This window comes from Pelodiscus sinensis, chromosome 2 (assembly GCF_049634645.1).
Source record: "Pelodiscus sinensis isolate JC-2024 chromosome 2, ASM4963464v1, whole genome shotgun sequence".
NCBI lineage: Eukaryota > Metazoa > Chordata > Testudines > Trionychidae > Pelodiscus > Pelodiscus sinensis.
This window is the reverse complement of record NC_134712.1, coordinates 222,219,735-222,245,852: the sequence shown is the minus strand read 5'-3', so window position 1 is coordinate 222,245,852 and position 26,118 is coordinate 222,219,735. Positions and strand designations below refer to the sequence as shown.

At 39.3% G+C, this 26,118-nt stretch overlaps 1 protein-coding gene across 7 annotated transcripts in view; it reads right to left on the bottom strand.

The window, feature by feature from the left end:
- The window catches only part of MLLT10 (MLLT10 histone lysine methyltransferase DOT1L cofactor), a 310,090-nt gene that overhangs the window by 218,336 nt on the left and 65,636 nt on the right, over window positions 1–26,118 (bottom strand). For 6 of the 7 annotated variants that reach the window (XM_075922496.1, XM_075922495.1, XM_075922498.1 and 3 more), the window contains exon 5: window positions 15,339–15,448. The exons of the other annotated variant lie outside the window; for it this stretch is intronic. In XM_075922496.1, the coding sequence (XP_075778611.1) occupies window positions 15,339–15,448 (110 nt within the window). The remainder of the gene's footprint in view (window positions 1–15,338; window positions 15,449–26,118) is intronic. 7 annotated transcript variants of the gene reach the window in all.

Below are 26,118 nucleotides of genomic sequence, written 5' to 3'. Positions count from 1 at the left end.
GGACCATGGATGGGCAAGTTGCTGCCGCTGGGGGTTGGGATTGAAGAGATTCTTCATTACTATTTTTAAAACAGAGAAGGGAAAGATACCAAAAATGAAATGATCAGAGTTGAGAACAAATGCTGGATCTTAAGTCCTCTTGCTGTATATGCGGCTGTATCAATGGATCACTGCCCAAGAATTCACACCATAAGCAAGTCTGGAGCTAAGTGCTGTACTGTGTCCTTTATTATAGCCTTCAAGTGTATGAAGTAGTATGTATAGTGAGCTGGAGGAGAGAAGGTAGGACTATTGCAGTTTGCTTTTATCTGTGCCCAGCTCTCCAGATGACTTCCTGTGTGACTTCAGGCAATTTATTGACTACTCCATGCATCAGTTTGTCTGTCTATAGCATAGGGACATTGTGCCTCAAAAGCATCACAGAAGGTTTGGGATGCCTTGTTCACTTAATGTGGGTAAAGTGGCATGAGACTGCCAGCGCAAAGGGGAAACAGTTATCTGCTACACTGAGAGCCTAATATCACCTTAGTAGGACAAGCTATGAGCTTCCTCCCCATCTCCAAAGCACCAAATGTATATCCATGCCACTGCTGCCCTCAGCTTCACACCCTCACACCCCCTTGCCCGGAGCTGCAAGAATGGGGAAGCACAGAGCTCCTCCTTTGGCAGGGGACTTCTCCCATGCGTGGGTGTCACAGTGGTCCACATCCAAACAGTGCACATAACCTCACTGTTGGCACACAAGACAAAACTCACTCCACTTAGAGGGAACACTACCTGGTGCATCAAGATCATTCACACAATACCTGAGATCACTTGCTAGTCCAACTCCCAATGAGTATCACATGACCTTCAATATTTATATATTAAGAAAAAGCAAGGTCACCAGCTAACAATTTTTTTTGCGTTTCAAATGTACTTTGGTTATCAATCCTTTGTTTTGTTTACAACTTACATGAACAGAAAGATTAAGTTCTAGCAAAATCCATAACACTTAAGATCCAGCAACTACTGTATTACTTTACTGCCAAGAATTTCTCTTAGCAGTATTTTAGTTGTTTTTCCACAGTAAAACAAATGATAAAACATCTATTCAATATGGATGCGGGTCCTCTCTATTCCAGACTTTGAATTGCATTTAATTATTGCACATAAACATCATTTAAACTAATGGCCAAATTAAATGGTCACCCTATTTATAACGTGATAAATGACTAATGAACTGTATTATAAACAAGTTTACAAAACAATGCCATATATTAGCTACAAATTCTTAACAAGTTCAGCATAATTCAATTCTTCCTGCACTATCCGTAAGAACTCTGACTATTCAATGCTTAACTATAAGCGTAAAGAGGGCTAAACACATTACACTTCTCCTTTGTTGACAGGGCTAAAAGTCTACTCTCAAGACAAACATCCCTAGCACTCAGTTCTGTTCTCTTGGTACTGTAGACGAGACACAAAGGATTAAAGTTCCCTTCATGTGGTACTAGCCCAGTACTTTGCAAAGTCAGTTCAAGAGGCCACATATTACTATGAACTCTCCCTAACCCCAAATAAGATTTTAGATGCCTGAATTGTAGCAACCTATGTATGCACCATGAGCATCCAAAAGAGCGTCAGTCATTTCTTAGTACTGATAAAGGAAGAAGGAGCTTAAAACTTTCCTCCATCTCTGGGCCTCCAGTGAGCGAGGTGATGACAATAAACAAACTGATAAAGTGGGACAAAGTTCCCAGTTAAACAAGGATGCTATGCTTGGAGCAAAACATAAATTTCAGAGGCTTTTTCCATTATAGGATTTTTCCAATAAACACTGTGAATTACTATGTTTGCTTATATTCTGAAAGAGATTTTTAATATCTCTGGAAAAAATTCCAAGTTTGAGGGAAGAAATAAAAACTGTAAATAAAAATCAGCTTTAAAATGTTTTCTTTTGAACAGTGCACAGATCATAGTTATGATGTATACCACCAGAAGCACCCATGCATCCACAAAAGTTACTCTTTGCAAGCTGTGATAATTTCTCACTTGATTACAGAATGTAATCATTCATTTTAAATAAAGTTTTTAATTCTTACAGTTATACAGCCTTTTAAAACTAGACTGTTAGCATGAAACAATAGCTAAAGCCACGGTTCTCAAACTGTGGGTCCCAACCCCCCAAGGGGTCGCAAGCAAGTTAGAGGGGGGGTCGCGGTATCACAAAATTTGAGAATCCCTGAGATAAAGAACTATGACTTACCACTATTAACCAATAGGTCTTAACTCTAAAGTGCAATACTGACCATTTTAGGAAAAATATTCAGCCAATACACTTATTCATTCTGACTGAACACCACACTGTATAGAACTGGATGATTCCCAAACTGCAGTCCATGACCCCAAACAGAATCACAGTATCAGCAGATGGGATCGCAATCCCCTAGTGTGCAGAGGATATCATTTTGCTCAGCGTGACCCTGCATGTATGAAGTCATGATGCATGGATGACATTCCACAAAATGGCATCCTCCACACTGCGTGAAGTTGCATGCAAAACACATCATCATAGTAATCGTGTAATGCAGAGGATGCTATTTTGTACAGCAAAATAGTTCCTCTGTATGGCATAACTTTAGCTGGTGCCTGTGAGGTCATGAAAAGCAGAGGGCACCATTTTACTCTACAAAATGCTGTCCTTCATGCAGCATGACTTCATTGGAATGGTGTATGAAGTCATTTTGTACAGTGGATGCCATTTTGCTCTTCAAAATGACATCCTCTATCCTGTCAGGAGTCTTTTGAGGAAACAATTAAAATGAAGTCACGCTGGCAAAAAGTTTGAAAACCCCTTAGAGTTAATGAGCATTTTTCCATCTCTGAGCTGTTCAAATTATGGTCCTAATTCTCATTTAATATTGTTGTAGAAAAAAGAAAATAGATGTAACGGATGTATCAGTTGCTTTTAATATTTTTATTAATGGCAGATGTTCCAGCTGCCTATTATGATGTTGTGCCTACATGATTACCAGGGATTGAGTCCAATATGAGCTGACTGCATGTAAGCAGGAAAGGAGACAACACTCTTTCGTGATTACCACTTACTTGAAGGACAATGCCAAGAGCCAAATGCTTTGAAGACATATCCCAACCCCTCTGGGGGGGGGCTACATAAACTGGTTCACCAGACCACACACAGCAAGACAAAGCACTTATGGACTGATAAGAGGTTTACTCCTGAAGAACTGTGGAAGAGAAAGTGGGACTGTGGACAAGCAAAGCGAAGTGCCTGGAATAAGGGCTATATCCTGATAGATTAGGTCTGTCTACTTTACATAAAATAAATATACCTATAGACTATTTGCTGTGATAAACTCCTTTTAGCTTCTGTTATAATTTGTTCCTACTGCCGAGTCAACAACATTTTGTTTTGAAAAGAATGAATGTGTACACACACACACACACACACACACAACACAAACACACACACACACACACACAGGTGACAACTCCTCAACAGAAGACTTGAAGTTTTCAGATCCAATTGAAACTGCTCCAGAAACATGGTCGTTCACATGCTACTATTTATCCCAAAAGCTGGTCCTTACTGTAGGAAAATCATAAGATTCCACCCACGGACAGGTTAAGGCAAATGGCCTAACAACTGAGGGAGTACCACTTAGATTTAGAGGGGTCAAAGGTGCATCTAATCTTCCTGTGGTAGTAGATCCCACCTATGTGTGCTAGATCAGGGATGAGCAATAATTTTCAATGGGTGGGCACTCCAAGAATTTGGTAAGCAGTCAAGGGCTTGACTGGTATTAATGGAGGAGGTGTGGGGGTCTGTGTTGGAAGTGAGTGCCAGTTTCCAGATATGGGAGCTGCAAGATTTTGCTGGGGGCAGGGCCAGCATGCAAAGCCTCGTTTCCCCTCTCCACGAGCTCACAGTGTTCAGAGAGCTGCTCTGAGTGCAGAGTAGAGGCAGGGCAGGCAAGGAGCACAGTAGAGGCTTCTGCAGGCCAGATCTGATGGCTTGGCGGGCCGCATCTGGCACACGGGACGTATTTTGCCCATTCAGTGCTAGATAATGAGAATAAATCCAAAGCATTTGTGAGCACCAAAGTAGAGAAAGGAACTTTCTACAACTAACTGCTTGCAGATACCATGGGAGTAAAAATCCTATACTGATGGCTCCAAGCTTTTTATGTTTACAGCTTCAGCAGAAGTTCAAAATCTCCAGTTTCCCAGGAAACACTCAAATAAATGCAACACTGACAGCTTGCCCTACTACTGAGTGGATCCAGAATATCCAGATTTATCTCATCAACTCAGCAGAAGTTTCCAAACGGAATTTTAAAAAGTTAAAAGTTGATATATTTTTAGCTAAATCTGAGAGTATCAATTTTCAGGTAAAATTAACTGATTTGAAATGATCCAGTCTGTACAAAATCCTGGGTGCAGGGATGAAAGTTACTTAAAATTCTAATAGTTACTGTTATATCGCAACCCACACTTGGGAAGGACAGGGAAGAGGGTTGGGGGTGAGGGGCTGTGATAGGACAGTACCTGTGAGAAATTTAAGTGTGGGATGGAGGGAGAGCACGAAGTGTGGGGATGCATGAGTCAAAGCAGGGGTGGAGAACGGGAAGGCTCAGGGCAGGGGTGTGGAAGGTGTGTAGAGTATAGAGATGCAGGAGTCAGGGCAGGTGGCTGTAGGTTGTGGGGGTGCTCAGGACAGGAGATTGGAGGGGAGCTCAAAGCTGGGAGTGTGGCCATATGGTTGTCTGGCCTCTGGATCCTCAAAGCAATGAGGAGCACACTTGCCCAGCTGCCTGAACACCAGGGCTAGCCACAGTGGCTGGGACCACCCTGCCCAGCTGCTTGGAGCACCAGAGCTATAGTCTGGGTGCACAGTAGCCACACCACACAGGGTACTTGAAGCATCAAGAGCTCCGCCCCCAGCTGGCTGGTCTCCTACACATGTGCTGCATCAGGACGTACTGGCTTACCTTTATCAGGGAGTAAATAATAAACACTTGCATGAGAGGGCTACTATTTGTGCAAGCCTTCTTGGAAGTATTTATGTGGGCTGACCTTTCCTTCTAAGAATCTGAGTAAATCAACCCATGAGAGTAATCCAAGATATTTAAAGCTGTATTATACAATGGATGTGGCCACCTCAAGGAGAGTCAATCCAACAGTTTCAGATAGGCAGTGCCAAGCTTCCCTTTGATACAACAAATAGACTTTTACTTCTGTTCAAGATTACTGTATTATGTCAGCAACTACTTACATTCATTCATCTTCAACAAAATCCTATGTAAATGTACTTGTGTGTATGCATCCTTCTTTATTTTTATATGCACACACAAACACTTCCCATCTATTATTTTTCTATTTACACTTAATTGAATATATCCAGCCTACTTAGGATTCTATAGGAAAGTAAAATCTCTAGAGGCTCTTCCTAAATTATCTGCTTCAGTTTGTGTATCTGCTAATTTGGCAAGCATACAGTTTGAAGTTGGCAGCCTTTTAAAAAGGGATGGCAATCAGAACTCTTTTCCTTGGTTATAAATTTACTTTTCAAAACACTACTACTTTCTTTTTAAGGGCTTTTCGTAATACCTACATTTCAGAAAAAGCAGCTTTTCCCATTCTTCAAAGAACATGCTCTTCAAACTGGCATAGTGTGGATTAAAAACTTCTATATAGTTTAGGGATGTTAAATATGGGTTAATTTAATAGTTGATTAACCTCCTGAATTCTTATCAGTTACTCGACTATTTTATAGTCCCCAGGGGTGGGACCGGAGCCAGTGCACTCGGCCCCACTCCCAAGGAGCCCACTGCCACTCCACGCTGCTACCTCTGTATCAAAGGCAGTAGCGTGGGGTATCAGGCAGGAGCTGGTCCACAAGGGGAGCCAGTTTAAAGAACAGCTCCCTTCTCAGACTGGCTGCCTATCGCCCCATGCCGCTGCCTCTGATATAGAGGCAGCAGCCCCTGACCAGGGCGGGATCTGAGCTCCAACACAGCACGATCCAGGACTGAGCCGGGCTGCATGCCCATCTTGCACCTAATATACTTTAAATGCAGAGCTGCAGCAGCAGTATGTCACAGACCCAGCGCGAGCCAGGACTAAGACAGGCTGCTGGCCAGCCTACTAAAAAATTTACTGCCAGGGAGAAATGCATGTAATCTATAGCATTTACCTGTAAGCTTTTGCTTACTGGTTAAACAGTTAATCAACTAGACCAGGGCTATTCAATATGCGGCCCATGGCCCGTTTGTTTGCAGCCCGCAGTGCAGTTTGGGTTTACATGGGGCTCAACCCATGGCTCGCCGGTGGGAGCCAAAACTAAAAAATAGTCAATATAATGGTCTTCTGTTGATATGCGTTTTAGTAGTTCAATTCCTGCACTGTCATTGCTCATTGAAACTGCTGTCCTGTGTGGAAATCAGGTAAATATTGCATTTTATTAATATCAGCAGAAATGACTTAAATGGGGCCTGTATGTTGTGTACTCTTGCCTTAATCTTTGTATTCATGCCCATCAGTGTGAAAAACTGTTTGCATATATATGCAATCACACTTAAGTTGCAGCCCTCGGCATGTGCTGAGAGTATCATTGTAACCCCCAGGGCTTCCAAAGTTGAGCAGCCCTGAACTAGACTATTACATCCCTAATATAGTTCAGTATAAAAAACAAACAAGTGCATTTGTATGACCTTAAGATGAATTACTTTTTAAATAGAAAAATACATGGAGGAAATTTAGAGGTTACTTAGAAGTAAGATTTAGCTGGTATGCTGTCAAGGATGATAAAAATACTTTTTAAATGAAAGGGTCACTCAATCTGACAGAGCAATCTTTAAATAATTTATTATAAATTGTTTTAATTATTTATTTTTAAAGTTGACATACTTTTTTTAATGTTGCTCCCTTTTGATGTTTCAAATATTATTTTGAGCAAGTGAAAGAACAGCAAAGAGTACTCAGGGCATATTCCACTCTCACCCACTTTCTCTGGGCACATTCCCATCTATTGCCTCTTCAGTATTAGTTTTGATATAGCTGTTAAATACTTTCTTACAGAGCCTGAAAAAGATGTGCACCATTAACAAACTGCAAAAGTGACTGTCAAATAAATAAAGATAAACAAATTTAAAATATTTTTGCACTCTCTTTCTCTCCTCCGCAGTTATAGTAATCGTATGGCCTACTCAGAATGATAGATAGTAAATACAATTTTCACATGGAAGTAAGATTTTTGTTTAGTAAATTTTCCTTTAAAAACGAAGTTTTGCTCTGTATTTAGTCCCATAAAACAGAAGTCTTTCACAAAACTTATAAATGGTATTTATGAAAAAAGCATATTTTTCTTGCAAAGGACACATCACAAAGGCATTATATAGCAATATTCATCTAGTTTATATATCATAGTTCAGTTTAAGTAATTCAGAGCAGCTAGTTCATAAAAAATACTGAAAGATTCATTTAAATAGTTTGGATAATGGCTGGCATCTAGGTATGGTAGTGCTTCTGCCATTCATAAGACCTCTATTCTCAGCTGCACTCATACAACATTTTGCAGTAAAGTGAAACCTTTGTAATCAGGCACTCTGTTAACTAGAAAACTTTGTTAACCAGCATTGCCCCCTACCACAATACTCTCACATCTTCAGGCGCACAGGCCTAGCTTGGTTTACCATGATTGTCTTAACCATTTCTTATTTAAGTACTAATCATCTTTAACTCAAAATAGAAATGTAAGACCAACTGCCTCACACTACAAAACTACCAATATGAAAAACTTGAGTTTTACTATTATTGTCCGTTGTTTTTTCCTAGGTTGATGGGACCCTCAAATAACTAGAATTTTTAGATAATCCTCTAATCCCTGAGCATGCCGGATAACACAGAAAACCTGTATTTAATAGTAGCAACCTGAATCAAATAAAGCATCACTAAAAATGGTAATTAAGTACATTTCACAGGCTGAGGGTTGGCTAAAGTAAGAAATCTCAACCCTAATAAAAGAAAATTAACATAAAATCCCCAAAGACCTTGGCTGAAATCCTATCCTGACAAGGATGAGAAACAAGGCAGGTGAGGAAATATCTTTCATTAGACCAACTCCTGTTAGTGAAATAAAAGCTTTGAAGTTTAAACAGAGCTTCTTCTTCAGGTCTGTGAAAGGTACTTAGATTGTTCAGCATAAGTAATTAACTTATTGTAATAGACCATTTAAGGTGAAGTGACCAATTAACACCTCTGTAAAACAAAAAGGGGGGTTAATGGGTACAGACTGTTGTATTAAAACATAAACCCAGTGTTTTAATTAAGTTAATGATTTTAGTGTCTAGCATAGACATAAATTTAAGTACCCTGGTTGGACTTCTGAATGTGCTGTGCAGGTTTCCTTTCAGAATGAAAACAGGGGTCAGATATAGAGTGATTGCTTTGTGAAAACTGTTCACCCAATGCATGATGTGGTGTTTTTGTCTTATTTTTTTGTGCAAATAAATTTGAGAGTAGAGAGGTTTGTCTCATTTTTTCCAAATAGTTGTTATAGACAGGGCTCGAAAAATACACTCGCCCATGGCGAGTACATTTTACCAGCTGGTGAGTGCAGGGGAAGACTACGGAAGGTGCAGCCCCATCCGATCCGCCAGCAAGTGGAGGAGCAGAGCGCCGCTGGGGAGGGGGAAGTGCGGCAATTCTCAGCGCCGGGTTGCCTGCATGCAGCTCTGGCATGAGGAGCTGGGATGAGAGCCAGAGGGTGGGACACCAGCAGATGCCAGGACGTTAGTGTGATGTGGCATCCTGACGTCACGGCCAGCGACCGCCAGATTCAAAAAGGCAAAGTGGAACCCCACAAAGTGGAAGCCAGAAGCCAGGTAGGGGAGGGGCAAGGGCAGGGCTTGTGCTGTGCAGTGCAGTGCAGTGCAGCGCGGAGCGGAGCGGAGCGGAGCGGAGCGGAGCGGAGGGAAGGGAAGGGAAGGGAAAAAATATGGGGAAGGGGCTTGTGCTAAGGGGAGGAGGACAGGAGAAGAAGAAGAAGAAAGGGGAAGGCACCAAGGGAGAGGGGTGCAGGAGAGACAAATTCCAGGGGGCCAAGTGCAGACAGTGAGGAAAAGGGCAGGAGAGGAAGTGTCAGTGGGAGGGGGGATAGGGTGATGCTGGGAGAGGAGAGGATAAAGGCATTAGGGACTAGAGGGGGGAGGGGAAGGTGCTGGGAGAAGGCTTGAAAGAAGGGGTGGGCATGAGGAAGGCAGGGATGGAGCAAGGCATGTGTGAGGGCACAGGGGCATGAAGGGAACAGGGGCAGAGGGTGGTGAGGGGGTGGGTAACAGGGAAAAAAGGGCAAAGGGGGCAGGGGCAGTGAGGGAAGGGGGAGATACCAATAGGGTGCAGGTGCCAGGGGATTCTGGGGGTGAAGCAGAAGGGCAGACACCTGTAGGGGAGGGACCAGCACCAGAGGAGAGAGGCAGGGCAGGTGTGTAGAGGGAGGTGTTAGGAGAGGGGATGAGGAGGGGTAGCACACATGATCAGAGTGGGGCTACTGGAGGAGTGGGAACAGGAGGGGAGAGAAGGGCTGGTGGAGGGGGGCAGGTCTCAGGAAGGCTGAGAGCAGTGAGAAGGGCAGGAGTGAGGACATCAGAGGAGGGTGAGGGGATGGGGGGCAGCAGGCACCAGGGGAGCTGATGGAGCAAGGGAAGGAGACATGGCAGCAGAGGGAAAAGGTAGAGGTTTATAAGATATGTATTAATACCTTGGGTGATATTTATTAATAACGTATTAGTAATTACTGTTCTTATTAGAAATTTATGCCATTAAAAAAAAATTTTGGGGGGGAGGAAATCCCTTTTTTGTCCGGCGAGTAGGGTTTTTCATAATTTGTCAAGCCCTGGTTATAGATATTTAAGTACACTGGATGAACTGCACCACATGTTCTGACAGGCATGCACAGGACCCAAAAATCTTGAAAGGTGTATTGTAAGGAATGTTTATCATTGTAGCACCAAAAATATGTCTGCAGGCTTTGCATCTCACTCTATATCTGACCAGCAGGGTCCCATATCGCTTTGAGTTGATGTGCCCTCTCTGTGAGGAGCTTGCACAGACCAGGACACACCAACACAAAGCAGCACCAGTCCATGACAATAACAAAGCAATCACTCCTTTTCTGATCTCTCAGTCCTCATCCTCTAAAGGAACCCTTTAAAACACCTTCAAAAGGCAATCCTAGGAGCAGAAATTCATAACTTTGCTAGACACTAAAAGTCACTGACTTTGACTATGTTTTACATTAGAGACCTTACAGTGGAACAGCTGTACGACTCCATGATGACAAGAAAGCCCAACAAGCAGCAGTTGCAAAGTTGGCAGGAGTCCATCTCCAGATGGCATAGTGCTATCCACACATGCACTTTTGTTGTGAAATTTATGTTGGGGGGGGGGTGTTCCACAGCCTCACCATCAAAAGTGCTAGTATAGACATAGTCTTAATAAATTCACTGAATTTAAGCTTTTTACAACTATCTATAACCCACTAATTCCCCTTTTGGTCCTATGACTCCAGAGATATTAACTAGCCATTTCAGCTTAAAGATCTTTTACAATATACATAAAATACTTGTGTTAAACAATCTGTTCTACCACATACTTAGCTATCCAGACTTTAAGAAAAGTTCTGTGTAAGCCTGAAAATGTGTGTCTTACTTTGAAAGAAGTTGGTCCAATAAAATAGAATACTTCACCCACTTTGTCTCTCTAATATCCTGGGACCAGCACAGATTCAACAATGAAAACTAAGTAAGAAAGAGTAATTGGAGATACCAAGAAAGGTTAGGTCAGAAGTTCTAAAAATGGTGGGTTTTTTTTATTTTGTTTGTTTTTTGGGGGAGGGAAGCCTGCAAAATAAGTCTAAACCAAATTTCCAAGAAAACAAGTCCCATACGAACTTAAAAATTACATAGCAGGCAGAGTAGGTCTTAGGTTCCTAAGCATGAAAATAGGCCTGTGTTTTAACTAGGGATGGGAAAGGTTAACCAGTAAGCGTTACCTTTAATGGATGTCCAGACCAGCTCCAGTTCATTATGGCCTAGGCACATTTCAGGCAGGGACTGCTCTGGGCATCCGGACCTGGCCCTGTCTGTAGCAGGTCCAGAGGGGCACAGGCAGGGGGGGCTCTCCAGCTGCAGGGAGAGGGGAACCCTGCAGCCTAGCTAAGCTAGAGCACTCCCTCTTTAATTGGTTGATTGGTTATAAGTTAACCAATTAAATGGGATTTTACATATCTAGTTTGAACGTCTCCTTCAAAAGCACCAAACTAAAAACTAGAAGAGAGAAAGATCATCACAGGTATTTTGTCTTGGATTTCCAGATAATTGATGCTTGACAAATGTGTGAAGGACTTTCAGTTAGATATAGTTGGGGGTCCGACAGATTTGCTGGGTCCCTGAGCAAAGTGAGTGAAAGGCAGCTCTGCACTGCCAGAAGGGGCATGACCTCTGGTGGAAGGGGTGGGGCTATAACAGCTAGCTCTCAGTGCCGCCCGGAGTACACTGTACCAGGTCCCTCCAGAGCCCTCAGAGCTGTCTAGACAGCGGAGTGCAGCACTCTGGAGGCTATTTAAAGAACCAGAGGCTCTGGACATTGCCAATCCTTCAGTAGAAGCAGCCAGGAACTCCAGGCCCTTTTGAACTGCCAAGCTCAAGGGCAACTGCTCCCCTCCTGCATGAGCGGACCAAACAAAAATAAACATAGGTATTAGCAGAAGGAACAAGATCATTTAGCAGAAAGTACAACAGTTTGAGCAAGCAGTTAAAGATTTTAGTGATAAAAGCAAGGAGATGACAAAAATAGTGGCAGACAAAATTAACAAGAGAGATTAAAGGGTAAATTTTCAAAGTAGGACACGGAGATTTACAAACACTATTTCAATCAATGTCAATGGAAATGGTGCCAGACACACACACACGACTATGAAACAAACTAAAAAAGGAGGGGAAAAAATTTTCTACAAGCAAAGATAGACTATCAGAAGAAGAAAGAAAATAGTCATGCCATTTCAAGGGGACAATGGTACTGCAGATGTGTCACAGGTCCAGAATTTGTGGAGAGATAGGACTGAACAAGCTTGACAGCACATCTAACACAGCTAATGTGTTAAAAACCCACACCCTGAGAAACATAGTTAAGCTGACTTAAGACCCTGTGATCACAGATCTAGGTCAGTGAAACAATTTGTCTGTCAACCTACGTACACTTCTCAGGAAGAGGGATTATCTACACAAGGGTTTCCTAACCTATAGGTCAGGACCCAAATATAGGTCGCCATTATATTTCAAAAGGATCACCAAGTGTCTCCCCAGGAAGCTCTGCCTCCCCTCCTCCTCCCATTTTTGAACTGCCTTGGATCACCAAGTCTTCCTGAATTGTCAAAATGGGTCCCCATCTGGAAAAGATTGGGACCCGCTGATCTACACCAATGGAAGAATCCCTCTCAACAGCATATGCAATGTCTACACTGAAGTGCTATAGCTGTAAAACAAGCCCTAAATATCTCTTGGCCATTTTGAAACCCAGTAAGTGAAAGCAGCAAAAATATCAGGCTGTAAAGATTAGGAGAATGTGAAAAAAGCAGAGAAAAGCCAAGAGAGAGTGGGATCACAAAATATAGAGCAGTAAAAGAAAAAATAAAGTCAAATATATGAAACAGGAAATGAGAAGCACAATGGAGAGGTTGGGAAACACAAGGTAAGTAAGTGTGAATTCTTTAAAGCAATGGTCCCCAACTTTTTGGGCTGCCACGTGTCCGGGCACAGGACAGGATTGCACAGGACAGGATTGGGGGGACTAGCCGGGCAGCTCCAGGGGCACCAACCTACGGGGGGTGCCTGATGGCAGCTGTAAGGGGCGCCGCGCGTCCAGTCACAAGGCGTCCCTTAGAGCTGCCATCAGGCGCCACGCGCCCGATGGCAGCTGTAAGATGCACAGCGCGCCAGGAAGCGGGACCACGCATGCACTGTGCGCCCAGGGGCAGAGCCACGCATGCATCGCGCACCTGCTGCCCAGGGCACAGGAATGGCTCGAGCTGGCCCTAGCCACGCGCCCAGAGCTCCGGGCGCAAGAATGGTTTGGGCTGGCCCTGGTCACTCAGCAGGTGTACATAAATGCCCCAGCGGGTGCCATGGCACCCGTGGGCACTGCGTTGTGGACCACTGCTTTAAAGGAAGGGCCACCATAAAAAGTGAAAGAATATCATTACTAGAGAATCCTATTCTTCTTGTTTCAGGCCCTGAAAATTCTGTCTGACCATTAGAACTGCAATAACAGAAAGAAAAAAACTAAAATAAATATTAAAAAATTAGAGTTGTCAATTAATTGCAGATAACTCAAAACAAATTAACTCAATTAAAAATTAATCACAGTTTTAATCACATTAAACAATAGAATAACACATTTAAATATTTTGCATGTTTTCTATATTTTCAAACATACCGATTTCAACTGCAACACAGAATAAATATAAAGTGTATAATGCTCACTTTATACTATTTTTGTTACAAATATTTGGACTGTAATGAAAAACTGAAGAAACAGTATCTTTCAGTTCACCTCATACAAATTCTGAAGTGCAGTGGTTCTCAACCAGCAGGACATGTACCCCTGGGAGTACATGAACTCATCTAAATATTTGCCTAGATTTGCAACAGGCTACATAAAAGCACAAGTGAAGTCAGTAAAAACTACCATTTCATATAGACAAAATGAAAATATAAACAATACTTCAGTAATAGTGTTCTGTGACACTTGTATTTTTATGTCTGATTTTGTAACTAACTACTTTTTAAGAGAGGTGAAACTTGGGGTGTGCAAGACAAATCAGGCTCCTGAAAAAGGTACAGTAATCTAAAAAGTATGAGAACCACCGCTGTAGTGTAATCTCAATCATAAAAGTGCAATTTATAATTGTAGGGTTTTCTTTACATAACTACACTCAAAAACAAAACAATGTAAAACTTTAGCACCTACAAGGCCACTCAGTTCTACTTCTTGTTCAGCCTACATTAACAGTGCAACTACACTGCACCTTTAGCTAAAAAAAAAAAAACACTATTTTGAGACATCCCTTGTCCCTCATGAAACAAGATTTACAGGGATGCCAAAATAGTGTGTCAGCCGTATTTCGCAGTAGCGGACATGTTCAAAAGATGCAAGGCATATCTATATTGCAATAATAAGACAAACAAGTTTGACATTTGCGGGACCAACTTGTTTACAGTGTCAAATGAAAGTGTGATCTGGCATTAACCTGAAATTGTTTTAGATAGCAAAGTATTTATGTGTCGAACATAATAAAATTTGCATGCCCCTTCATCCTTCAACCACCATTCCAGCAAACAGCATTCCATTCTATTATTAACAGTGAAACTAAAATTGCGATTAATTGCAATTATTTTTAATCCCATTATTTTAATTGTTTGACAATCCTACAAAAATACAAAAGAGATACACGGAATAATATGAATTAGAAATTAACAAAAGGGCTTGAGTTACAAAAAGAGGAAACCAAAAAAAATACAAAGAGATAGGAAGTTGTTAGACAAATACATGTTGAAAATGAGAGAAATTCAGAAATGAACACATTGAGTAAAAAAATTAAGTGTTGTGAGACTAGAAAAGAAAAACAGCTCAATCCTATTAACAGCTACTTACATGAGCAGTCTTTACACATATAAATGATTCCACTGAAATAAATGGTACAGCTGGGGCAGTAGAGGTTTGCTGGATCTACTGAATAGCTTAATATAACCTTTATGTTCTTAAAACACACAAAAGAAATACTCTTGTGTATGAATAATCATAGCTATATATAAAGAAGTGTTAACAGCAATAATTACTAAAAAGTGATCTATTTTAAAACAGTAATTTTAAAATATTGTAATTTTTTAACAATAGACTATTTTGTAAAAAAAGAAATACCCAAGGAGATAATTCACACCCTATAATTTATAAGTATTTCAATGATATACTGCAATGAAGAACGTTTTAATAATCACGCTTTATTAGCTCTTGGAATTTAGTATAAAAATGTAAATAGCAGAAATGCTTAGAAATAACTCTAATGCTTTGTTTTCTATATGAAAAATAAAGATATTCTAAAAAATGTAATGCAATACATTTAAATTAAATTATACCTTTTAAAAAAATGTAAAGTACCAGTTATATGCTTAACTTTAAAATTATATTTTAACAAGCTTAAAACTAAATATCACAGTTTTTTAAAATAATGAAGTCACATACAGAGACATAAGCCATAAACACACACATAATTATACCTTATTATAACGATCATGAGGAACAGACTGCAACACGATAGGTTCCATTGTAGAAACATTTGCAAACTGCACCTCGGGAATGTACAGGGCACAAACCACATGAGCCCAACCTACAAAAAGTTATAATTGCATTTTATTTTAATGCCTTTTAAAAACTCAAAGGACATTTCAATTACAGAAAAGATAACCTTTCATATTATGTTTTGCCATAGACTGTTTTAATTATTTAGAACATTACAGATTTAACTTACTTTTTTAAAGATTCCTTCCATCATAACATGCAAAGGTAGGAATGGCCACAATATATTTTCAAAGTCTATTGTCTCAAAGTACAGAAAATTTAGATATAATACTCATGGAACGGTAAAGGTAATAATTTAGCCAAACAAATCCTAACACACTGATGGGAGAAGGGATTGTTTAACATTCAAAATCAATGGCATGAATTCCTCAATTCTGAAACAATATATACAGAGAATTATTTCATGAATAGTATTTATCTGAGCTTTGTCATCCACGTAATCTTCCTTTTGCATATTGGGTTATTTTCCCTATTTTCTCTTAAGATCAGTAAATTAATTTTGTTTTGACTAGTAGGTTCATGGAACATGTTTATTAATAACCATTCTACTTTAAAACGTTCTCTTACCATAACTCTCAGCACAGTAAGAATGAAAGATTATTTCACATTCTCCTCTCTTATTAGCTCCAATAAGTAAAACCAATATTTTCTTTTCATCTTCATATTGATAGCTTTGATACAAAACATCAGCATGTGCTCACTAATAAATATTTTGTCACCACCTTTTGGTAAATCCTGAACAGTATTTTTAGGGGGAGTAGAGAGCTCATTTTCCTAGCAATTTGCAGAGATTTTTGACCTAGAAAAGAGCCTACCTAATTTTAGGCTTTCTTTTGTTCCCAAAAGGAGTCAACAATCTGTGCCAGCTGAAGAACACAGTTTAACACATTTGTTTCTGTTTGTTCAAATACAGCTCAGCTTCACGTTACTTTGCTATTTAAGAATTTACCATATTCTACCACGAACTGTTTTACATACACACTACTAGGCAGTTAATCTGAAAGAGACACTTATTAATATAAAAGAGTTCCATGCATTATAACAATAAAAGTATTCAGTGCAGAGGTGTTGCAACTCAAAAGGAATTTGGTGCCTCTAATCCTACTGCTCCATAACAAAAATTATCTGGATGGTGCACAGCATAGTATTTAGTTACAAGAGTAGTATAGGTTAGACCTCCCTTAACTGGGACTCCCTGCTCTGGCAATAACTGTGGTCCAGCACATACCACAGATGTTCCTGGACCACAGAGCCCAGGAACAGAGAGGTCTGGTGGCACGGCAGGAGCACCAGAGCTGGCACTAGCAACTCAGATGGGAGTCCAGTGTGGGGCGGGGAGCTCCGGTCCCAGCAGCAGCCATGGAGCTCCACTCTGGTCAAGTTCTGGCTCCAGCAGCCAGGGAGCTCCACCCCCAGCCTCAGCAGCAGCCAGAGCGCTCTGGCCCCCGCCAAGGCACTCCAGGCCTCTTCCACAGCCCTTTGCTGCACAGCTCTGGCCCAAGCTGCAAAGCTCTGTGGCACTCCAGCACTGGTGGCATCTGGCAAGACCCAGCGGGTTGGGGCAGCAACAGAGGCAGGATGGAGCCCTAATCCGGTAGCAGAATGCCAGAAGGGGAGGGACCTCCTCTGGTCCGGCAAATCCCCTCGTTCGGGACTAGTCAGGTCCCAAGGGTGCCAGACCAACAAGGTCCAACCTGTAGAAATATTTGTAGGATTCTCCTTTAAAATGAATTGCCTCATCCCTCTATTCACACCACTCGTTATATGCCCTTAAACATTCATTTAAAATATCTCATTTTCATTATTTGGATTAAAATAAACTGTTGATTTTTCCCCACACATCATAAAAATTACCTCTATATTGATACATGCAATAACAGAAAAACACCTACTGCTTCAATACAGATTAAGATAATCTTCCAAAATGTTTAAAATTTACAATACTCAGTCTTAAGTTTCCCAACTTCATAATATCAAAACTGCAGAATCTTGACTCCCAAACATAATTCTTCTAACAAGTTAGCTTCAACTTATAATAATCAGTATTAATAACTGTTTAGACTGGTATTAAAATGAGTGGAACATAACACAGAATTCATGTTTTTCTTCACAAGCAGTTTTCTTCTTGGCTAGAAAAACAAACTATTCAGAACTATTGGTTCTCTATTGATCTCAGACTAATACTTAACTTTTTTTTAAAACTAAACTGATGTTTTCTCTCAGTATATTTGTGCATAATACTTTAATCTGTGTAGAAAACTTAAAACTCAATCAGATAGTGATTACAATCAGCTATATTCATTGACTAGAAGTTCTGGCATAGTATATTAATACATTGTTCTACAATGACTTGTTATATTTTACTGTTTTCTCCACGTGGCTTTTTTTATAGAACTCTTCACATGTACTACTCTCCTTTCTTATACTCATTTTGTAAAGTGCTAACTTCATAAAGCACTGTAAACAACTTTAGAGGACCCACACAGCCTCTCTCTTTCCTTTTCAACCCACTCTTCAAGTTGAAAACATAGCAGCTAATGGAAAAAAAGTATTCAAGAGCTTTACTAAGGCTTAGGGCTCCCTGCCACTAAAGTATTACAAACACACTTGCAGTAACAGTATTATAAGGTTGTTCCACATGAAGTATTGTACTAATTATTTTCCTATCTGGAAAATGTTCAATATAGTAAGTAGATCACTAACCTGAAAAATCCACTAACACTGTAAAATATGACAGAGATAATATCAATGGCTGCTCAGCACCATTTTTACATCAGTTATTAACAGGCAAGATAGACATTTTATTGGCTATAGACTGTAGAATATTCCAATTTCTATTTACAATAATTAAACTACAAAATGTACTTTGTCTTTTCATAAAAAGTGACAAACTGAAGTATCTTAATTCTTCCACTGCAAATCCATACTGTGAGTTTCAAGGTCTTCTAATTACAGCCAGGCTGAGCTTTTAATTGAATGCTAATCTATTCTGGATCTTCACTGCAAACAGTGAGGCTCAGGACCAATAATTGCCTACAGTTAAAATCTATTTATTTTGATTCATATAAGTATAACATATAATTATGTTATTTTAAACCACTTCTGAGAGACCCGTTCACCAAAGCAGGAATAAGGCACACCTTCTTTGATACACTCAAGATGAAGCATCTCTAAGGCTTCATCCTGAAATAATAGGGAAAAGTGAATTCTTACTGCTCAGTGCCACCCAGAGCAGTACAGGGGGTGAAAGGATTCCTCCATATATCTCCCTTTGGGAACACTGCTATGTTAGCATGCTCTTTTCTAGTAACTCAGTAGTGAGAGAGTCATTGCCTCCTGTTGCATATTTATATGTAGGATTAAGGGAGGAGGAAGCCTTATACTGCTTCCAGCTGCAGAGAACCCTACAACGGATTCCTGTGCCATATGGATTTGCAGCTATGAGAGAGCCCTAGAGGGATCTCTGACAGTTGACATAACATGAGCGGAGGTTTATTTCTGCTCTGGAACAGCAGCCTCTAGGAGCTTCTAACAGACAAACCCCAGATAAATAAACTTTTAATTTGTTTCTAAAACAATACTTCTCTTTGACCATTATTAGCCCACACATTCATTATTATATAAGGCTCTGGTTTAAAAAAAAAATCCCCTTTTTCTCCAGTGCTGGCCTTTTGGGAAAGACTTTTAACAGCCATCATCACAGGGGGGCTGCCAGAACCACAGTAGACTTATTCAGGTTTTTCTAAGCTACAGGGATAAATATCCAGTATTGTATTCTGACTGGTATTTCAAAAAAGTTGAAAAACTCTAATTTTCTACTTTTATTTCCAAAGAAAAGTCTGGGAGGTTTCAAAATATTATTTGTAGGTTGCTTTAAAGTTGTCCTTACAAGAATCCCAGTATTGCTAACCCCAAGCATTTCAGAAAGCATAAATTAGGCTTTTACACCAAAAAAATCATTATTAGTTTAAAAACAATGAGAGTCAGAAGTGATGGGTTAATTTTATTTGCCTTATGATTTTTAGTATCTAACATTCAATATTTTCAATCTTTTCTTTACAATCATGAGGGCCAGAAACTTATTTTTTATTCAACTAAAGCCAAGATTCTCACAATCATCCAACTGGAGAAGCAGCAATTTTTACAAAAAAAAAACCCACCAAATATCATGATAAGTTCAAAAAATCTGGAGTTGGCAAGACTAAGGGACATAAAATAAAAAAAAATATGTTTATCCTTCGACAATGAATCTAAAAGGTAAAAGATTTCCCACAATGAATAAAACTATGTTTTCAAGTGTACTTTACTTTTTTTAAATAGGCATTTCTGAGCTTCCTGTTGATAACTTCCATCTTATTAGCAATTGATAGTTTGTGATATTTGCAGAAGGGAGTGTACCAAGGAACAGAGGGGCAGTGCCTGGAAGAAAGAGCAGAGCAGAAATGCTTCTGCATCTTTGCATAGGAGCCAGACCTGCTGCTAGCTGCTCCAGGGGCATTAGATCCACTGTGCCAGGGACAGAAAGGAAGCCTGCTTCTGCACCAACAATGCACTGCCGACCTCTACCCAAACCCAATGCCCACTCCTGCACTGCAAACATCTCACCCCCTCAGCCACACCCCAGAGCTCTAGTCTAACCCACTCTTACAATCCAAGACCCTGCCCCAGTTCAGAATCCCCTCCCATACCCAAACCCCCTCATTCCCATCTCCACTGGGTTGCAGGCATCAACAATTTACTTTTACTGGGTCACCAGAAAAAAAAAGCTTGAAAACCATTAATCTACCATGTTTCTTCAGTCCTTTTTAGTCATTGTTTTCCAACATATATTCTCAACTCAGAGATGCAGGATATTGTATTTGGCTGCAGTGAAAAACAAGTGTCTCAAATGAGTCCATCTTAACAAGAGATCCAAATGGTTTTGTAGAACTGACCTATTTTAGTCATCTACCATTTCACTAATTTTTGGTGTCATTTTCAAACTTTACCATCACTGAGTATCTTTTCCCTCCATATCCTCGAGGCACACATCAAACTGCCTCAGTCTAAACACAGTTCCTTTCAGGACCCTAATAAAAGTAACTTTTCTGAATTATGATCATCTAAACAAAGCTGCTTTGAGAGCTCCCTGTTATCCAGTTAAAATTCATTTAATAGATGCTACACTCATTTTGTCTAATGCTAATTTTTTATTCAGAATGTCATGTAGAAATAAGTCAAATGTCTTCTAGAAGTCTATTATGTGAAAGCTATTTTTATCATGCAATCTTGTAATGTCATCAAAAACAAATCTCAATTTAAGAATTTCTTTTCCATAAGATCATGTTGATTAGCATTAATTTTAAAACTGTCATTTTGATTACTAATGTGAGTGCATCCAATGCTAGGCTTGCCATGATTTTGTCTGGATTCAGCATCAAGCTAACTGCCCTGTATTTACTCGTCATCTTGTTTATCATCCTATTTCTCGTTTTAAAATATTGGCACATTAGCTTCCCGCTGCTCCCCTTGGCTGCAAACAGTAAACCAGAGTCAATGGGAGCCATGAGGCTCCGTGGATGCAGCACTGGTAAGTAAACACACTGGTGCGACCAGTTAGCAGGTTTCTCAGAGGTTTCACAGACCACTTTGAGAAACATCACCTTAAGTCAAAGTGATCAGTTAATAGTGGTGCATGAAGCATCAGGTAGTGAAGTTCCCAGATCTGGTTTAATCCTAATAATGTGGCTGGGGCTTTTCAGGGGGAAAAAGCCCCAATTATCAGGAATCTTGTGATCAAATCAGTATAGTTGGCACCACTGACATCTAGTCAGTTTCACAAAATGAGTTGATAGTTTCACAGTTTACACTTATGAGTAATGACAGCTCTGCCAACACAGTGGTTTCCTGGCAGTGGTGAGGAACTAGCAGCCAGAAGCAGCTCTAGCCTTGCTGTGCTGCCAGTGGTGGCGACAGAAGCACCCAGCAGGTTTTTAATCTCGGAGGGGCGGCAAGTGGGGCCAAGGAACACATTGGGGGGAGCACACAGGCTAGCAGACATAGTCAGGAGACATGTGGGGGAAAATACAAAGACACACATACACACCCTCAATCTTTGCCAGCAGAGGATGCCTGCTAATATCATCTTAGGACTGGCACTCACCCTGAGGTAAACTGAATCTGAGATACCTGATATATAGCAAAGCCTGTACCAGTGGCCACTGATATTCATTGATAACTTTTAGCTTCCTTTGTAAATTGCCTGCTTTTTAATAACTATTCATTTACAGTCATTGCTACCAACTTTCCCTTCTCCATTTAGTTACATACATATATAAAATGTATTGCTGCTTTAATTTCCCTTTTTAAATAGACTTCTCTCACTGAACTTAAAGAATCAATGTACCCAAGAATCTTGTGAAAGAGCCAACCTTCCAATCTGAAGGACTGTGTAATGCCAGGGTTTTTTTTTCCAGTTCTGGTCACCATCACAAGACACTCAAATACCAAATGTAATTGAAAATTTATTTTCAGATTCACTTTCTGGTTGATTCACAGCAGAGAATGTTTCTTAACTTTCAAAATATTCAACTTTTGGGCTTAAATGAAAAAAAATACTAATGCAGCTAGTTAATATTTCCTCTCTTCCAATAGTTTCTATCAGAAAACTTACACCTAAAATGTAAATGTAAAAAGCTATGTTATTGTGTTTCACAAATTATGTTACCGTTAACTAGTTTATTAAAATTAGCTTTGAAGTTTGGACTTTAACAAGGTTTCATTTCCTACTGAGTTTGGAAAAAAAAAAAAAGAAAGTACACTCTTTGTAACTTTGAGTTCTGTTTAAGAACTAAATGTGGGGCTTTTATTGGGATTTAAACATGTATAAATAGTAAATAAATAGGCACTATTATTCTGTTGTGGGATTTTTTTGTTAATTTTGCTTTTGTTTTGGCCTTTAATCTTTATAAAAGTGTGTATCAGAATATGATCTCTCAAATTTTTACTAGTTCTTTCTTAGAACGTGCATTTTACCTATCCAAAGTGTTAATTCACTCAAAGGAAGTAACTACAATGTGGTATTGCTGCTTGCAAGTTTAACTGTTCTAAAATGTTGTACATAATTAATGTTCAACAATGATGTAATAATGTCAGGTTCTAGAATCCAGAATAGAAATACATAACAGGTCTGCTGACTTGCACTGGCAGAGAGATCTGGTGGATCCCATTAGTTAAAATCAAGATTTTTTTTTTTAATTTGCTGACTCATAGAAACTAAAAGGGGAAAACAGAGGGGTCCTTTCAGGGAACTAGAATAAATCTCTATAAAAGTAAGGAGCATCATTTGCTGCTGCTTCTCCCTTCCCCAATTTTTTTATGATCCATTATGTTTTTCACTCCCTGTCCTACACAGGCTTTGAAAGATAATTACATATAATATTCTGTATGCTGGCAACTTTCCCCTTGCCCCAAAGAAGTTTTTTGAAATGCTCACTTTGGTAAGAAATTCATCATTCTTTAGGTTAACAATAATGAAAACCCCAAAAGGTGAACTTAAACCTTTATCCAGTGTATGTATCATGTTAGAAACAGAAGAGAAACACTACATGCCTATATGGCATTATTACTAATAATACGAACTGTGTTTAAAAGATACAGCCAAACTGCTTTTCAAGTCAGAGCAAAGTTAATCAAATATATCTTCCATGTAATATTATAAGAATTCGGTATATAACATATTTAAACACAAAATTAGACAGTTAAAGCCTTGTTTTACACTTTTTATTCACAAGTACTTTCACGTACTACAGAGTTAATACAGGAATTTCTAATACAATTTCTTCTTTCAACAATCTACATTTCATAAACTTAAACACTAGTAACCTTTTACTTCATAATACAATAGCAGCAAAAGATTTATATGGAAAAAGCCATATATACTACAACTACAATGATCTAAGAGCAGGTCATATATAGGAGCATGCAAATACAAGTTCCATCACTGAAATAGTTATCACTTGGGCACAATATGACAGCTATTTAACACCACAGAATAACACTACCCAAAATGGTTTGACACAAATTCCACTTAAAACCAACATGCAATGGAGAATTCACAAAGACAGCGTATAATTACTGGATTTTTTTTTTAATTTAAAGTAGCCAGCTACTCCATCTCTATGTATTTTGAATGCAAAGTTACTGTAAAATCCTAAAATTCAATATTAATATTCTTTGCAATTTACTAGTGCTAGTTTCATTCAAAGATATGCACAAATAGTATAGGAAGCTCTTACTTTTTTTTTTTTTACATAATCTTAGGCTATGTCTACATAGTGTTATTCCAGAACTGATGTTATTCCGAAATAACATAGTCTGCATCTACACACAAGCAGTTATTTTGACAATGTTGAAATAATGATGAGCTGGATGACTACTTACTCCGACCCCTTACTCCTCATTGTACAAGTTGTACAATGAGGGGTTATAGGAAAATCCGGAGAAGAGTGCTCTCTCTCGAAATAACTGCTTTGTAGACAGCACTAAAAGTCAAAAGAAGCTACAGTAGACTTCCGATAATCCGGAACCTATGGGACCTAGGTGGTGCCAGATTATCAAATATGCTGGACTATCAGGAGGTACTATAAACTGGTTATATATATACTATATACATTATATACTGTATATAAAGTGTTCTTAACCCTTTTTATTTTACATACTGTATACAGTAAACTGTAATGTTTTAATTTTAAGCCTTTTTCACCCTTTTTGCTCAGTTCAGCTGCTGCCGCTGTTACCTTGTGACTCATTTTTTGCCAAAGCTCACTCACTAAGCTCTTGCCATTTTAATGCCAGACTATCAGGAGTGCCAGACTATTGGATGCTGGACTATTGGAGTTTTACTGTATTTTGATTTAAGCTACAAAATTAGCGTAACTCAAGTTGTGTAGCTTATTTCGAGTTTAGCCTGACTGTGTAGACGTGCCCATAAGACGTTCTTAGAAGAGACTTAGAAGAACACAAAAAAGAACCCTCCAGTGATTAGTTATAGTACTTAAAATACTTTTAGTACTTATTATAGAAAAGTATGCTGTGGCTTATTTTCTAAATACTTTTTAGAAATATGTGTTTCAGTATCTACATTCAGTTAAATGAGCTGCTGGCTCTCTAAATGGAGGTATGCATCTTCCTATTTCACATTTTTGTTCAAAAGCACCAAAAATTAGATAAAACTTCTGAACTAATTCATTTTTTAGCAGCTGATTTAAAAAGTTGTTTGTCCAGTCCTCTAAAAATGCAGTTATATGTACATGATAAGCATTAGGGTTTAACAACTGCTAAATCAAATGTGTTTAAATATATTAAAAATATTTAAACTGATTTCCAGTACTTCTACAATGGTAATACATATTTTTGTATTACTACTTTGCATCATGTTGTCAAGACAGAAGCTTCCTGGTTGATTACAGGTTTTTTCCTGTTAACTTTTTATAATTAGATAAGAGAATAATCTACTTAATAACAACTGAATTAATTGTACTGGATTTTACTTTCATTACTTACATATTTTACTTTCATTAAAACTATTACCAAAACAGAAAGTATGTATTATACTATTTAGCAAAACCTGTAAAGATGAACTTAGCAACCCGAAAAAAAATCCGCTAAAAGCACTCTCTCTCACATTTGGACTGAGACTGGAGACAAGTAAAGGGCATAGAAGACAACTTTATATTCTTCTCGTGAACAGTCTACATTTTGAGACTGAGGCACAACATTCACATCTAAGGGAAGGACCTATTTTAATGGTCCATCCTTTGAATTATAATTTGAGAGCTCTGGGAAGAACAGGAAATAGCAACCTATCAGAACAACAGGGGAAGGACTTCATAACATTTTGTAATGTACAGCTATTGACAAAGTGTTTCCTAACTAACATACCTGGATTCATCCTCATATGAAACCATGGTATCCAGACAGCTTGCAAGAAAAGCAACAAGAGAGAAGGTAGCTAGAGTACCAGTAGCAAAAGTCTCAATCCAAACATTGCAACTAATAATTTATGAAATCTTATGTGATGGAGGAGGCAAATTATGTTTACTTCTGGCATCAATAATCCACTTGGATTATTGATCCACTTGTGTCAGCTTTGACTGCTAACACAAGGGCAATGTAACATTCATGTATGAGCTAAAAGACACTGCTTCCAATTGTTCTGGCGTCAGCACATGAGGCACCTGTGCACCATTTGGAATCCATACAGGGACCATAATTCAATTTAAAAACAAAATCTGAATGAACAGAACTGTTTCCAGAACGTGTTAAATTAGGGTTGTTTGCATCCGGTAACAAAATATAGCATTTGTCACTAAGGATTTTCACCTTATTTTGCAGATCAACTGACTAAGATTTGGATTGAGTTATATGTCACGGTGATAAAGCTAAGTCTGAAAAAGAACTTTTAGGTTGGATTTTTAATCCACGTCACACGCTAAACTTCTGGGAGGACTAAGAGATTTTTAGATTGTCCCCTGTGAATTAGAATCATGAAGGTCAACAAGGAGGGAGACTGAGACACGTTATCTTAACTGTCTGTCCACCTCTTTTAACCATTTTTTTAAATATAGGGGGCTATGCTCCCTGCTTGCTACACTCACAGCACCGGCTCTGCCCCGCTGCAGGACCAAGGCCACGGCAGCCCCACCTCTCTCCCCCCAG